The sequence below is a fragment of the Fukomys damarensis genome, unplaced genomic scaffold (genome assembly GCF_012274545.1).
Source record: "Fukomys damarensis isolate Sample0158 unplaced genomic scaffold, DMR_v1.0_HiC HiC_scaffold_35, whole genome shotgun sequence".
Lineage (NCBI taxonomy): Eukaryota > Metazoa > Chordata > Mammalia > Rodentia > Bathyergidae > Fukomys > Fukomys damarensis.
Window position 1 is genome coordinate 19,417,767 of NW_022900947.1, and position 13,890 is coordinate 19,431,656.

The window sequence follows — 13,890 nt, forward strand, 5'->3', positions numbered from 1 at the left end:
TTTTTTTTTTTTTGGTTTCTAGTTAAGTTTCTTTCTTGACATTTCCATTTCCTCCTATATAATTTCTTAGCTTTCTTCACATCTTATTCTTGGAGCATTTTTGAGGTCTGTCGCTAGTAGACATGCCATCAGATTTTTTCAGAGAAAGTTTCTGTTGGCTACTTTTTCCATCTTTGGCCATACTTTCCAGGTTCTTTGTAGTCCTTATGATTTTTGTTATTGTTGAAGAGAACTAAATAGTTGACTATCAGTATGTAGTTTCTCTGAAAATAATATTCTGCCCCTCCTCCACAGCTTGCTGGGTTTTAGTTTCCTTGTTTGTTGTAGTTCTTGCTGTGCCCAAGGTCAGTGTGAGAGGTAGGTCTCTTCTGATCTTTTCTGAGCCTGCACCTTTCCTTGGGCATGCACAGTCTCTTTCTAATTTTCTTCATATATGCAATTGTTTTTTAATGTACTATTCTGTAATGCCTGATAAAAGAGGAGAAAGAAAATGAAAGTGGGGATGGGGACTATCCCTTTAAATCCCATGAAAGTCACTTCAACCAAAGGGGGAGGAGCTTGTGAAAGGGAAGATGTGCAACAATAATAGAGTTTTTCCTTCCATCCTTATTCTCTGCCTCTTTGCTCCTCTCTGATGAGAAGCAGCAATCAGAATACAGAAACCCCAATATTTGAAGGGCAGGGTGCTTTTTTCCTATCCTGTGTCCTTCATACTGCTCCTGAAATACATGCATAACTAGCTGCCTACCAAGGGATTTAGGATGAAGAATGGATAGATGCTACTGTACTAAGAAGTAAAATTGACCAAATCCACCACAATACCATCCAAGCCTTATCCTGAAAGTTACAAGACTTTAGTAGTCTCCAGAGCTTCCAAATAGTTATATTCAGATACACTTTGCCAGTACAATTGTTGTCTGGGTGGGAAGATAGATATACTCATGGTCTACTTCAGCACTTCCTAGAATCCACTTTTTAACAAATTTGTATAACAACCCTATGAGGTAACTTTATTTCCTTATTGAATATAAAGAAGCAGAGTCTCAGAATCTAAGCTCATAGAGCTACCAGGACCTCAAGCTGAGTCTGTCCATTATCAAAGCCCAGTAAGTCACATTGCCCTTTATGAAAATGTAAATCAAGGCAGAGTATTTTTAAAAGGCATTCTTAAAATGTTATTATTTGAAATTCTTCATATGATTTGGAGAAAAATGCAAGCACACCACAAGTGAAAAAAGTGTATAGTATTTGTATGTAAAAGTGATTGTCCAACTGTTGTCTGCCATTTCTTTTGTGCTTTTCATTGTGTGAACAACTTATTTCTCAGAAATATTTACTACAAATATATTTTCTACAGCTAAAAGAAAGTTTAGGCTCAAGTGAATCTTTTGCTATATGAACCAGAGTCACGCTTACATATCATTTCTTATAGCTCTTTTAAATAAGTAATTGGTCATATATAATTTCAGCCTTATAAAATTTAATGTTAACTTTTATGTAATCAAAGTTAAATGCTCTAGTTTGATTGAAAATGTCATCTTTGTACATTCTAGCAAATTTACAATAGAATTTGTGTTTTCTTACAGACACAGAAATTAGAATCTGAAAAGTTAAAACAACTCAAGTTAGAATAGAAGGTGGCAGCTCTTTGCTTGTATACTGGGGTTGCCACCAGTACATACTGTTTAACATACCACCTCTGGCATTATCACCTTACCATCACCAGTATTCTCCTCTGAACAGTCTCAGATATCCTGTCTTCTTTAGGACCACAGTGACTCTAGGGTGATATATTTAAGCATAGGGCTTCTTCTAACTTTACTTTCCTCCTCCCAACCTGCTAAACTAAGGAAAAATTAATACAAACATTTTTTAGGAATTGTCTTCCTTCTTCAAGGCAATAGTAGAAAGATGTTTTTTTGTGTCTGTGTATTGCATTCTTTTAGTATACTTGTATTAGTTGTGTTCATTTATTGCTGTATTTGTTTATTAGTTGTATTAGCTTATTATTGCTACTGTAATAAATTACTACAAATTTAGTGTCTTGAAACCAATATATTCTTTTATAGTTCTGAAGTTCAAAACTCTGAAATGGGTCTCACTGAGCTATTGTCAAGGTGTTTGCAAGACTACATTGCTTCTGGAGGTTTTTAACCCATTTCTTTATCTTTTCCAATAGCTAGAGTTCCACAGCTTATAGCCCCTCCTTCCATCTTCAAAGCCAGTGTATAGCACCTTCAAATGTCTGACTCTGACTCTATTGCCTCTCTTGCCTCTAGAAAGATCCTTGTGATTTTATTGGGTCTAGCCTGATAATCCTGGATAATTGCCTCATTTACAGCTCACTAATTTTATTTATTTTTAATAAATTTTATTTTGTTCCATTCCCCACTCAAGCCCCCTTCCCTCCCTGTGTAAAAGTTTTGTTTCCATTTTTCCCTTCTATTTTCTCTTTTTTTCTTATTTTTTCCTTCCTTTCTTCCTCCCTCCTCCTTTGTTCCTCTTCCCATTTGAACACTTTCTTCTGAGTTCCCAACATACATTATACATCTTAGTTCTTATTTCCACATTCAGTTTCTTACACTAGAGAAACAATGTGGTATTTAAACATATGAAGATCACTAATTTTATTACATCTGCAAAGTTCTTTTTGTCACATAAGGCAACATATTCACAGAATCCAAGGATCAAGATGTGAACATTTTGGTAGCGTGTTATTTTTCTGCCATTCCTAGTACTCACAAGGACCTTTGCATTAGGGGCCATTCATAGATTGTATTATGGTATTCTATCTCTGTTGGTTCCTCCTCAGTTCTAGGCTGGTTCCTTCTCTTATCTTTTAATACCCTAGTTCTTGACCTTCTTTTCTTTAGTTATACTCATTCAATAGTTATGTTCATTCACTGGATGATTTCACCAAGCTTACCAATCATGTAGCCTTTGGTACTATTGGTATGTGAATAACTCCTAAATTTATATCTTTAGTTCAATCCCCTCTCTACACACCAGACTGGAGTCTCCACCTACCTCTTCAGTGTCTCTCCATTTATATACTTTACAGCCCTCTCAAACTGAGCATGTTGAAAATGGAACTTCTGGTCTCACTTCCAAGATTATTCTACTTGCTGTTTTCCCTCTCTCAGTTGATGGTAATTCTTGTCTTTCCACTTGCTCAAATCAAGCATCTTTCTACTTTTAAGCACCACTTGGCATCATTCTTGACTTTTGTCTTTCTCTTATTACATCCAATCTGGCAGTAAATCCTTTTGCTCCTGCTTTCATAATATACAATATTAAGAATATGTATCTCTGTATTCATGATGGGTTCCCATTGAAGCCAACTCAGTTGGATATTAACATGCTGAAGGTTTATTAGGGAATGCTATTGGGACCCAAAGAACATCAAACAAAGCAAGATTAAGCAGGAGAAATCTAGCAATACAGCTTAAATCGAAGCCACAGCTCACTTTGCAGAGTGTTCTGAAGATTTCATAAGTGTCAGACCCTTACTGAGTTAGGGACAAAAGGTTCAGATCTCTTTCCTAGGCGTCGTCTTCATTCTATATGGGCTAGTTGTGGCGGGCCAGCCATCACAACACGAACGTACCTGAGTTGGGGAGTGAGGATTGAGAAAGGACAGCACACTCAATAGTGTGGAGACAAGAGGTCCCATTTATTACACAGAAACAGCTCCTTTTAAAGGCAGGCCAACAGGAAGCATCAAGCAATATTAGGGAGGAGATCAAAGGTCAAATTTAACAAAGTCCTTGAGCCGGGCATGGTGGTGCACGCCCGTAATCCCATAAAACTAGTCTGGATTACAGTGAGCTCCAGGTCAACACCGGTAATCCCATAAACCCAGCCTGGATACCCATAAACCCAGCCTGGATAATCCCATAAACCCAGCCTGGATTACACAGTGAGCTCAGCCTGGACTACACAGAGAGCTCCAGGTCAATCTCATCTGCATAGCTGAGGCCCTCATCTCAGAAAAGCCAAATAGAGTCATAGATTGTGTCAATGCCTCAATGGTAGAAGAAGTTACTTTTCCAATGTCAAATGCCAGCGGGCTCCCACAGCTAGTCCAGGTAAAGTGTGTGATCTTGATATTTGAACAAAATAGCTCTCTTCAGCAGAAGTAATTCCCAAAGGAGCTGACTGCTGAGGGGAGCTCAGGATTGGCTACTACAGCACTACCAGCAGTTATAGTAAGTCCTTTGCTCTTAAAAAGAATTGGATGACACATCACAAACTGACTGCACATTGCTGCCACCTTACTCCACACCACTACCAAGAATTTTCTAACTGGTCTCTCTGCTTCTGTCCTTGATTCTTGTAGCTAACTCTCCACACAATGGCTAGTGTCTTTTTTTCCAGTTTCTTTTTTATTGCTACATGTTTGCATTACATAATGGTTACCTTCCTTGTGGGGAATTGGTACATGTCTAACACATCTCAATTCATTTTTTTATTCCCTTTCCCTTCTTCCTTTATTCTTCTCTCCATCTCTTATAAAATATGTTTAATAATTTCACTCTCTGCTTAAAACCATGCAGTGAGTCCCCACTTCACTCAGTAAAAGTCAGCAGAGGCTTCCTTTTGGAAACCCTTTTGTAATACATAGGCTTTTCGTTGAGGAAAGAGCAAATTACGTAGCCATACCTAACACTAACCTGGCCCGAAGAGACAAGCTGACATATGTGTCCCCAAAGGGGAAGAACCAGAAATATGTGATAAACAACACCAGTGACTTTCATAATTCACTTGAATATATGAAGAATATAATGTGGAAAGGGATTGATTCCTAAGCATAAAAAGAAGTATGGTAGATTTGATCATGTAAAAATTTAAAATGTCATGTCAAAATAATTAATGTATTATTTGAGCAAAACCATTTGCAAAATAAATTGGACTCAGGGCTGAGAGGATAGCTTAGTGATAGAACACATGTGTAGCATTCATGAAGCCCTGTATTCAGTCCCTAGCATGCACACTCACACAGGCACAAACAACATGTGTAGTGAGTATATAAATATATATTAAATTATAAATATAGACAAGTAGACTAAACATTCTTTCATACATGAAAATATAACAAAGCAATAATTTTTTAAAATCTATTTAAAGGACCAGAGTGAATGAGAAAATAACGAAAATGCAAATAGAAGTGTTCAATTCACTAGTAATTAAAGCACTACAAATTATCAAAGCAAGATACCATTTTTTACCTATAAGATGATGATAACCTATTCTGATAAAAGAGAAAATGGATATGTCAGCAAACAAAAAACATAAACAAAATCTCCACCTCTAGTGGCCAATTTGGCAATGTTTATTAAGCAACATCTAATAACATGTATTTCACAATTTCTAAATGTCTGTAGCATTTGATCAGACAGTGCAGTTTTAGGAATATAAATACAGTAACTAAAGTTGTACATAAGGACATTCATTACAGCATTGTTTATAAATGGGGTAAAGTAGAAATAAATGATCGACAGTAAGACAGTTTAAATAATTATTCATTCAATGTAATATTCTACAAAGTATACCTAGGGAGTATTTATTTTATAACATTGAGAGAAAGTAAGTTCTAAAACTATTTATAGCCCTTTTGTTCGAAAATTATGTATGTGTGCATAAAAGCAGTCTGGAATGATATATATCTTCATATTAAAACTGGTGTGATTCTGTGTTTTCTCCTTTTTTATCATCCACATTTCTAGTTTTTTATCGTAAAGTACAGCTTGTGTATTTTTCAAACATAATAACAAATCAGTGGTGTGGCGGGGTCATTGTTACGCAGTCTGCCACTGAGCTTGACTAATACCAAATCTCTAGGTCAATTCTTCAAACCAGACTGGGACCCTCTTTCTTGTGTCTTAGACATGAAAGCATTCTAGTCTCCATTCATTCTTGCTGCAACCCTAAACCTAACTCCACACCTCTGTTTTGTCTTTTCCAATCATGAATTCTTTTCATGGTAACAACCTTAAAATCCCAAGTCTTCTAATACCAGAACCCAGATTTCTTATTATTCATTCTCCTGGGAATTGGACTTCTGCCCCCAAAGTCCAGTCTAGAGTCAGCAATCCATTTTCTCCTACTGGGCATCCTTGATCCTGATTCTCCCCTACCCATTTTCATCTCCAGGGAGAGTTGCCACAGTCTATCTGCAGATCAGGACAACCAGCTGCTCTCCTGTATTGGGCAGCCCTTCTAAATATCATGTCACCTTCTCTCCATTCCTGACATGTCCACCTGCCTGCTGCACCCCAGCGATGAGTCCAGTTCCACTTTATTTCCCAAACTGTTCTGTGCCACTCTGGCTACCTAGAAGCTGCTGTATACAGTCCGTTAAACTTCTGCGTCAGTGATGGTAAACCTTTTAGAGCTTCAATGGTAGACTTCACTGCGGTATGCATGGCATAGGTTTGCCACACTGTGACCTAGGTTTTTCTCATTTCCAGGTAAAACAGAAAAGAATCAACTGGCACTTAGCAACATGCACTTCCTTTTGTTCAAAGTTCAGGTGAAACAAAGAAATTTTTAGAACATTAGCCATCTACACTTGGCATCCCGTGTTAACAGTTAATGTGGACATACCAATAAAGAACAACCTCCCACTGTAAGGCCCAGTGCTGAACTTGACCCCTCCACTGCCTCAGTACCTCCCAAGAAGGAAACAGCAACACATTATCTGGTTTTATGACAGTTTTAATTGCTTATTTTTCCTAATATTATATCTAGGTATTACTTTGTTTTTCCCGGGATACGTCTGTTTTGGGTCACTTTGCATACAACAGTGCTTCACCACCGAAATCATACATAAGAGGTAATATTTTACTAATGCTAAGAAGATGTTGTTTGAGACTTACATATAATGCCAAGAATGTTTATTTTATAGCTCGTATTGGTGTTCTCTATTTTTTAATTGTAAATTAAGATTTCCCTCAGATGACTGTGACTCTCCTTTCCCCTCACTTAAAACAGTCCCAAGCAGCTTATCACAAATCAGAGTTAAATCCTTCTAGAAAGCAATATTCAGCTTGCCTTTTTGTCTTCCCTGTTTGCTGTCTCTATTGCTGTTTTTGTCATTTCTGTTGATTTTTATTTTCTAACTGAGTGTACCACATGGATTGGTTTTTTCATTTCTTAAACTTTTTGTATTTCTTTTCTCAAAAGGTTCTGCCACACTTTAAATTTTGATATAATTTATGTGCTGTTAGCACTCTAATTTCTATTTTAATGCCTCTTCTGGCATCACCTGAAAACAACTAACCAGCTGACAGCCCTCTCAACTTCATTCCATCAAGTAGTGAATACTGGCGCTGAAAGCTCTTACCCCATTCAGTGGTGGCACACCTATGGCACGCATGTGGCAGCTGACTGTTTGTTATCATTGAATGCTCTAAAAGGTTCACCATCACTGCGTATGCCCCTTCTGCCTTTCCTGAGTCGGAGCTACCTGCCTGATTGTGATTGCTCCAACTTCTGCCCTATGGCGGCCACACCACCTTATGTTGGAATCAGGCTCCACCCAAATCAGAGCTCTCTTAGTTCCATTGCTTCTAAAATGAATTTACCGAAACTTCCCGAAAAACTGATTGTGGAACTTAATCACATATTTGGGCTCACCTGTAAACTCATCCAAGAAAAGTCCCCCATCAGTTAATGCAGTCTGTTTTTTGTGGTTTTTTTTTTTTTTTTTCCAGTACTGGGGATCGAACTCAGGTCCTTGTGCTTGCAAAGCAGGCAGCAGAACCACTGAGCTAAATCCCTGGCCCAGTTAATACAGTCTTAACCTAGATAATTTTGCTTGATTGATTATTCCACAATGTGCCATATTTATTTTAGTCTCCATGTATTCCCTTCTGTAGAAGACTTCTTAATTTCTCCACCCAAAAAATGTATAGATCCTCAAAAATCTAGCCTGTATCTCATTGTTAAAATCTGTTAAAGAAAAAAAGAGTTAGCAAACTCTAAGGCTTCATGATTAAGTCTAGATTATGAACCACATAGTTGAGGGTTCATAGCCTACATTTATTTTGTTTGCTGAGTAATCAGTGTATGTATCTGTCTGATTTCATTATTTCATCTCTCCTTACATAAGGATTGTTCCCTGTTGTTTATAACTAAACGACTCCCACTTTTTATTCTTCCTCTCTCCTCTGTCACTACCCCAACCAAAAAAAAATTGGTTTTAATTTTTAAAATTTACTTAAAACCCCGTGCAAGAATGTTTTTTTCAATAAATTCAAAAAGTGTTAAGACAAACTGTCAAGATAAAACCTACCTAAAGATATTCTGTGGAAGGTGGAAAAAGCTGAGAACCTTGAAATTTTTGAGGGAAAGTGCTATTTAAAGTCTGTTAAATATTTGGTTAGTTATACTTTACTTGAAATTCTGATTTCAAATATTTAGCCCCATTCTCTGATCATATGAACTATTTTGGGATTCAGAAAATATGATCACTATACATTTAAAGACATTTAATTTTTAAGCATATGCCATTAAAATGTAAACTAATGAGATATTGTGACACAGAGGTCTTGCTTCAATGAACATTAAAATAATTTATATTCAGTAAAACAATTCTATATTTACAAGTAGATTCTTCTTAAATGCTTAAGGAGTTTGAATGTGTTTGCTTTTGGCTTGTTTTGTAACCCGTTCCTTGTACTTTGGTGTATATTATTGATTTTAATTCTTGAAAGGAGTTGCTAATACCAGAAAATTGGCTGGAGGTTTTTCAAATCATATTGAAATCCTTGTTATCTTCATTTTCAGGAAAACTAGGATTAGAAGAATATGCCGTCTTTTATCCACCAAATGGTAAGAGTAATACTATTGCTTCCTCTAGTGGAAAATTGGAAAATTACAACTTTATAATAGAAATGTTATTTTCTTATTCTGTCTTAAAATGGCAAATAATTTATCATCTAAAATTGATCTCTCATAGAATGTGTATTTTAATGAATTTTCCCTTACTTGCGGTAGGTGTGTGCTACATTATACATACCTTCTCTGGTTCGTAGTCAATTTGCAAGAAAGCAGAGTAGGCATCAGTGTCTAGGACTGGGGCACTTAATTTTCCTCTGAAGCGCTCTAACTGCTCTAACTAGGGCTTTTCCTTTGGGCACTAATGGAACCGTGCTGTGATCAGTGGAGTGCTGTGCTGTGTTCTGTGCTTTGTTGTTTCCCTAAGTTGGCCAGTGTGGTATTTATGAAACACAAAGATTATGAAGAAGTGTCACTGAAAGAATCCAGTTTGATGTTATGAAGTGATTGCATATGAATGACCTCATATTTAATATTTATATATTAAATATTCCTTTGGAATTATTAGCTTTTAGGACATGCTTCTTGGGAAAGCAATATATAGCTGTCCTCATTATGATAATATTAAATTATGCACTGAAGAATTCTTTCACTCCAGCAGAGTTAACAACATGGGCTTTGTAATGCAGCAGACCTGGGTTTAGATCCCATTTCTCCCAGCTCACCCCATGACCCTGGGTAGGTAACAGGACTTCTCGAACGTCAGGCTCATCAAGTGTAGCTTGTGGAGGATGGATTCAATACGGTATGTAGAACAGCATGGTGCCTTCCACAGCGAGCGCTCAGGAAATACAGCTGATGAGTGTGCTGAACGCTCTTGGTCACGAGGCCTGAAACTCACAACTGGGTTCCATGGTGCTGCTCTCTTCCTGTAGTCCCAGTTTCTCTCCCTGACCACTGCCTGCTGCTCCTCTAAGCACACTGTCCTTGGGCTGGCTCTTCTCTCTCACACATTCCCCTCAGAGCCCCCATCTGCTTTCATGAATCTCTGTGTTGCTCTAAGAATCCTACCTCCAGTTCTGACTTCTCCTGTGAGTACCTCAAACTTAATATGTCTCAACCTAAGCTCCTGTGCACCTCACACCAGAAACACCTGTTCCTCTCTTGGTGAATTGCACTATTATCTACCCAGTAGCACGAAATCCTGTAGTCACCCTCGAGCCCCCCTCTGCTAAGTCGTGGAGCCTCCCAGTTTTATCTTCGAGATATGCCTGGGACCCTCGCTGCTGCTTCGCCTCCTTTCATGCCCTCCTACCTCTATCTTATTAATTATAGCAACTGCCGAACTGGTCTCTCTTGCTCCTTTTTGCTATTTTTGCTCTTTCTTCCACCCTGCTGTCTGAGTTATACATTTAAAATGAAAATCTAAAGATTGCCATTTTCTCAAAATTTTCGTAATGGCTCCTACATTTTATTTTTTAATTAATTTTGTGAGTACACTTTTGATATACACAACGATCATATTCATCATAGGGAATCTGTACCTGTACATGATATGTCTTGTTTCTTTTTTTCCCCATTCCCTGCCCCCCTCCCTTCAATCTTTCTTCTCTTTATTTACAAAAGCTTTGTTTTCATTTTTTTCTTCGTCTTTTTTTTTCTTTTTGCCTTCCTTCCCTCCCCCACCTTATCCCTCTTCCCATTTGAACATTTTCTTTCTACTTCCCCATATCTATCATCCATTTTGGCCTTTATTTGGACTTTTGATTTCTCATACCAAAAAAAAAACAATGCAATATTTAAGCATGTGTATCTGATTTGTTTATTTTAAAAGTGTGGTCTCGAGACCATACTTTACCTAAAAATGTCTTAAGTTTATCCTTCTTTATGGCATAATAGTACTCTATTGTATATAAAAAACACATTTTCTTTATCCATTCATTCATTGTTGGGCATCTGTGCTGATTCTAAGACTTAGATATTACAAATTGTGCTGCTGTAAACATGAGTATCCATATATTGCTGTGCTATAATGCTTTTAACTCTTTCATGGCTCCTCTATTTTAAGTAACATCCAAGCTTCTCAGCATGACAGACAGTTGAGGACCTTTCAGATCTGATTCCTAGACGGTCTACTTCCTGTCTTCTAAAATTTCTCACCATTTCCCATCTCTCTCTTTTCTTATCATAGAAATATCAAACTATTTATTCTTATAGACAGCCACCTATTCTCACAAAAGCATCATGTGGCTTCCTACCCTGTGAGCTCCCTTGTTTCCATCCAACATTTCTTTACCTGGCTGCATCAAGGTTCCCTTCACACGATCTTCATCAGGAGCTTCCCTGATGCGCACTCCCCACCCCTCCACCAGCCTTTCCTCTAGGCCCTCATAGTACCTGGTTAGAAAAATCTTTGGTATCTCTCACCATATAATCTTGGCATTATTTGTTTATATTTAATCTCTCCCTTGATATTGCAAGCTTTAAAAGTTTAGGACCATATTTTTGTTTCACTTTCATTCCTTCAATATGTATCTAGCATACAGTGGAAATATAATGAATATTTACTTGAACTCAATTCATAGGCTTGCTAATTTTAACATCTGCATATACATATAAAATTGTTATTACATCCATCATCCCAGACAGTTAACTTTCTGATGACTTTTTACATTTATCTAAGAAATGGGAAATAGAAAAAAATATCTTTGAATAGCCAAAAGAGCTATCCATAAACTCAAATTTCTTCTCCCTATTCATAGGAGAGCTTTTTCAACTTAGTTTAGAAAATAGGAAAGTAGTAGTTCTTATCATGTATGTCCAAAAACCGTGGATTATCCCTCCTTAAAAAAATAGAAGAATTGAAAGAGGCTGATATAGATATGAAAAATAACCAGCAACCATGAGAAGTGAAGTTAAAGACCTCACACAGGAAAATATAAAAACCATAAAACAGCAGTAAGAGCACACCAGCAAGTCAGCCTAAAGCTATTTTATATAAAAACCAATAACCCTGTACTCTTTTAAAAGGTATCACTATGTTGTAGGCTGTAGTATATTATAATTTAAGGTCTTTACTGGGCATAGTGGTGCATGTTTTGTAGTACCAGCCTTCAGGAGACTGATGCAGGATGATCACCATGAGTTCAAGGCCAGCCTGGACTACATAGCAAGACCCTGTATCAAAAAAAAGTTAGATCTATATAATGAGCTCAAGGTATGTGTGTATACATATGTATTTGCATATATGTCCATACTAATACTTGTAATTATAGTCATAGCAACACCAGCTAACATTTTCTAAGCAGTTCTATATACAAGACAGTATATTAAGTACATTATATGTATTAATTCATTTAATCCTTACAATAATCCGATGGGCAAGTACTAATATTATCCGTATTTGTAGCTAAAGAAACTGAGGTACAGCTGATGAGTGGAAAAGCCAGATTTTGAATTTTAGTCAATTGGCTTCAGGAGCAATGTACTTTTCATCATGCCCTAATGCCTCTGAAAATTTTACTGAGTTTATTATAGTATCTTGTAAAGGAAAAGAAAGTGAATTATTGAGAAAGTAAAAGATTGCATATAATAGGTTCTAGACTCTGCCATAAAGAAGGATAAACTTGAGTCATTTGCAGGAAAATGGATGGATCTTGAGACATAACATTGAGTGAAATAAATCAGACACACATGCTTAAATATCACATGGTTTCTCATATATAAGAGATCCAACATAAAAAGAAATTAAAGAGCAAAATAAGACAGATAATAGGAAACAAAGAGTTAGGTCTTTGGACATGTGAAGGTGACCAACGGGAGAGAAAGGGAATAGGACAAGAAGAGGACACAGAAAGAATTAAGGTGTGTTACTGCGTGTGCCAGCTCCTCACAATGAATACGATCTTTGTATACTGCAAACATACTAATAAAAATAAAAGGTTTCAAAATAGGCTCTTTTCATCCATACTAATCAGAGAAATTTGAGAGTATGATGAAGCAAACAATGGAAGGGAACAGAAATTGTAGGGAGTTGAGAATGACATGGCTATTTTAGATAAGGTCATCAAGAAAGGTGACTAAGGAGGCAAAAAAGACAGATCAGAATACGCAGAGTGAGCTATGCAGAGCAGTGAGAGAAGAGTGCTCCAGAAGGAGCAACCCCTGATAGTATGAAGAACAACACCAAGAAGCCAGTGAGATAGGTGATAATGCAGTGATACAAAGGTCAGAGAGAGGGACTGGCCCTAGTCAAGTAGGGGGACAGTTGACTTAGAGTCTTAGTCCAGAGTCTGAGCTTCCTCAAGAACAGTTTTCATCATTTTTTTCTCATTTCTTTGCATGCCTAGTAATTTTCCATTGTTGAAAATTGGCTATCTTGACTATTATAATAACTCTGGAAACAGATCTTATGCCCCACCCCAGAATTTATTGTTGCTTATTGTGTTTAATGACTTTTCTAAACCATTTCTTTAAAAATTGTATTGGTCTCTGTGTGTCATACTGAAGTCTCTGTTTCATCAGCTAAATGTTCAGCTAATGGTTTGACAGAAATTTCCTTAAACATCTCAAACCAAAAAATAAACATAAAAGTCATTCTCCCCATCTTTGCAGATTGGCTTGGAGTAGATCACTTCTTCAAGGCTTGGCCAGGTAATTTACAACTCTACCTTAGCCTTCTCTTCCTTCTTGCCCAGGGCCTAAAAGTCAGTCAGATATGAAAGGCTAAGGACTTCTCAGGTCTTTTCTACACCACCATGGATCCTGAACATAGGAGATTTTTCAATCCCTTCTTCCTTCACATAGTTCCTTCCTTGGCCTCTTCCTTCCCTTGCTTTACAGTTGGTCTAGTACTTGCCCCATCTTTTATTCTTTCTCCCAGGGGAGGCAGCTAATATATTTGCTTTTAAATGCTCTTGACAGATGTTGCCCGGCAAGCCACTTGGTCCTGAAAAAATTCTGAGACTAGGCAGGTATAACTAAGGTAAATGTGAGCTGATCCCTCATGTAGCTGCTAGACAAGTCAAAACACACAAGCAGTTTTATATATGTATATACACATATGTATAGATGTCATATATACATGTACATGCAAGTATATATATATAT

General features: G+C 37.1%; 1 protein-coding gene across 7 annotated transcripts in view; it reads left to right on the forward strand.

The window, feature by feature from the left end:
* The window catches only part of Tbc1d19 (TBC1 domain family member 19), a 126,059-nt gene that overhangs the window by 85,167 nt on the left and 27,002 nt on the right, over window positions 1–13,890 (forward strand). For 4 of the 7 annotated variants that reach the window (XM_010608460.3, XM_019205144.2, XM_019205147.2 and 1 more), the window contains 3 exons: window positions 6,751–6,835; window positions 8,791–8,835; window positions 13,396–13,434. In XM_010608460.3, the coding sequence (XP_010606762.1) occupies window positions 6,751–6,835; window positions 8,791–8,835; window positions 13,396–13,434 (169 nt within the window). The remainder of the gene's footprint in view (window positions 1–6,750; window positions 6,836–8,790; window positions 8,836–13,395; window positions 13,435–13,890) is intronic. The other 3 variants (XM_010608462.3, XM_019205145.2, XM_010608461.3) reach the window with 1 other exon arrangement.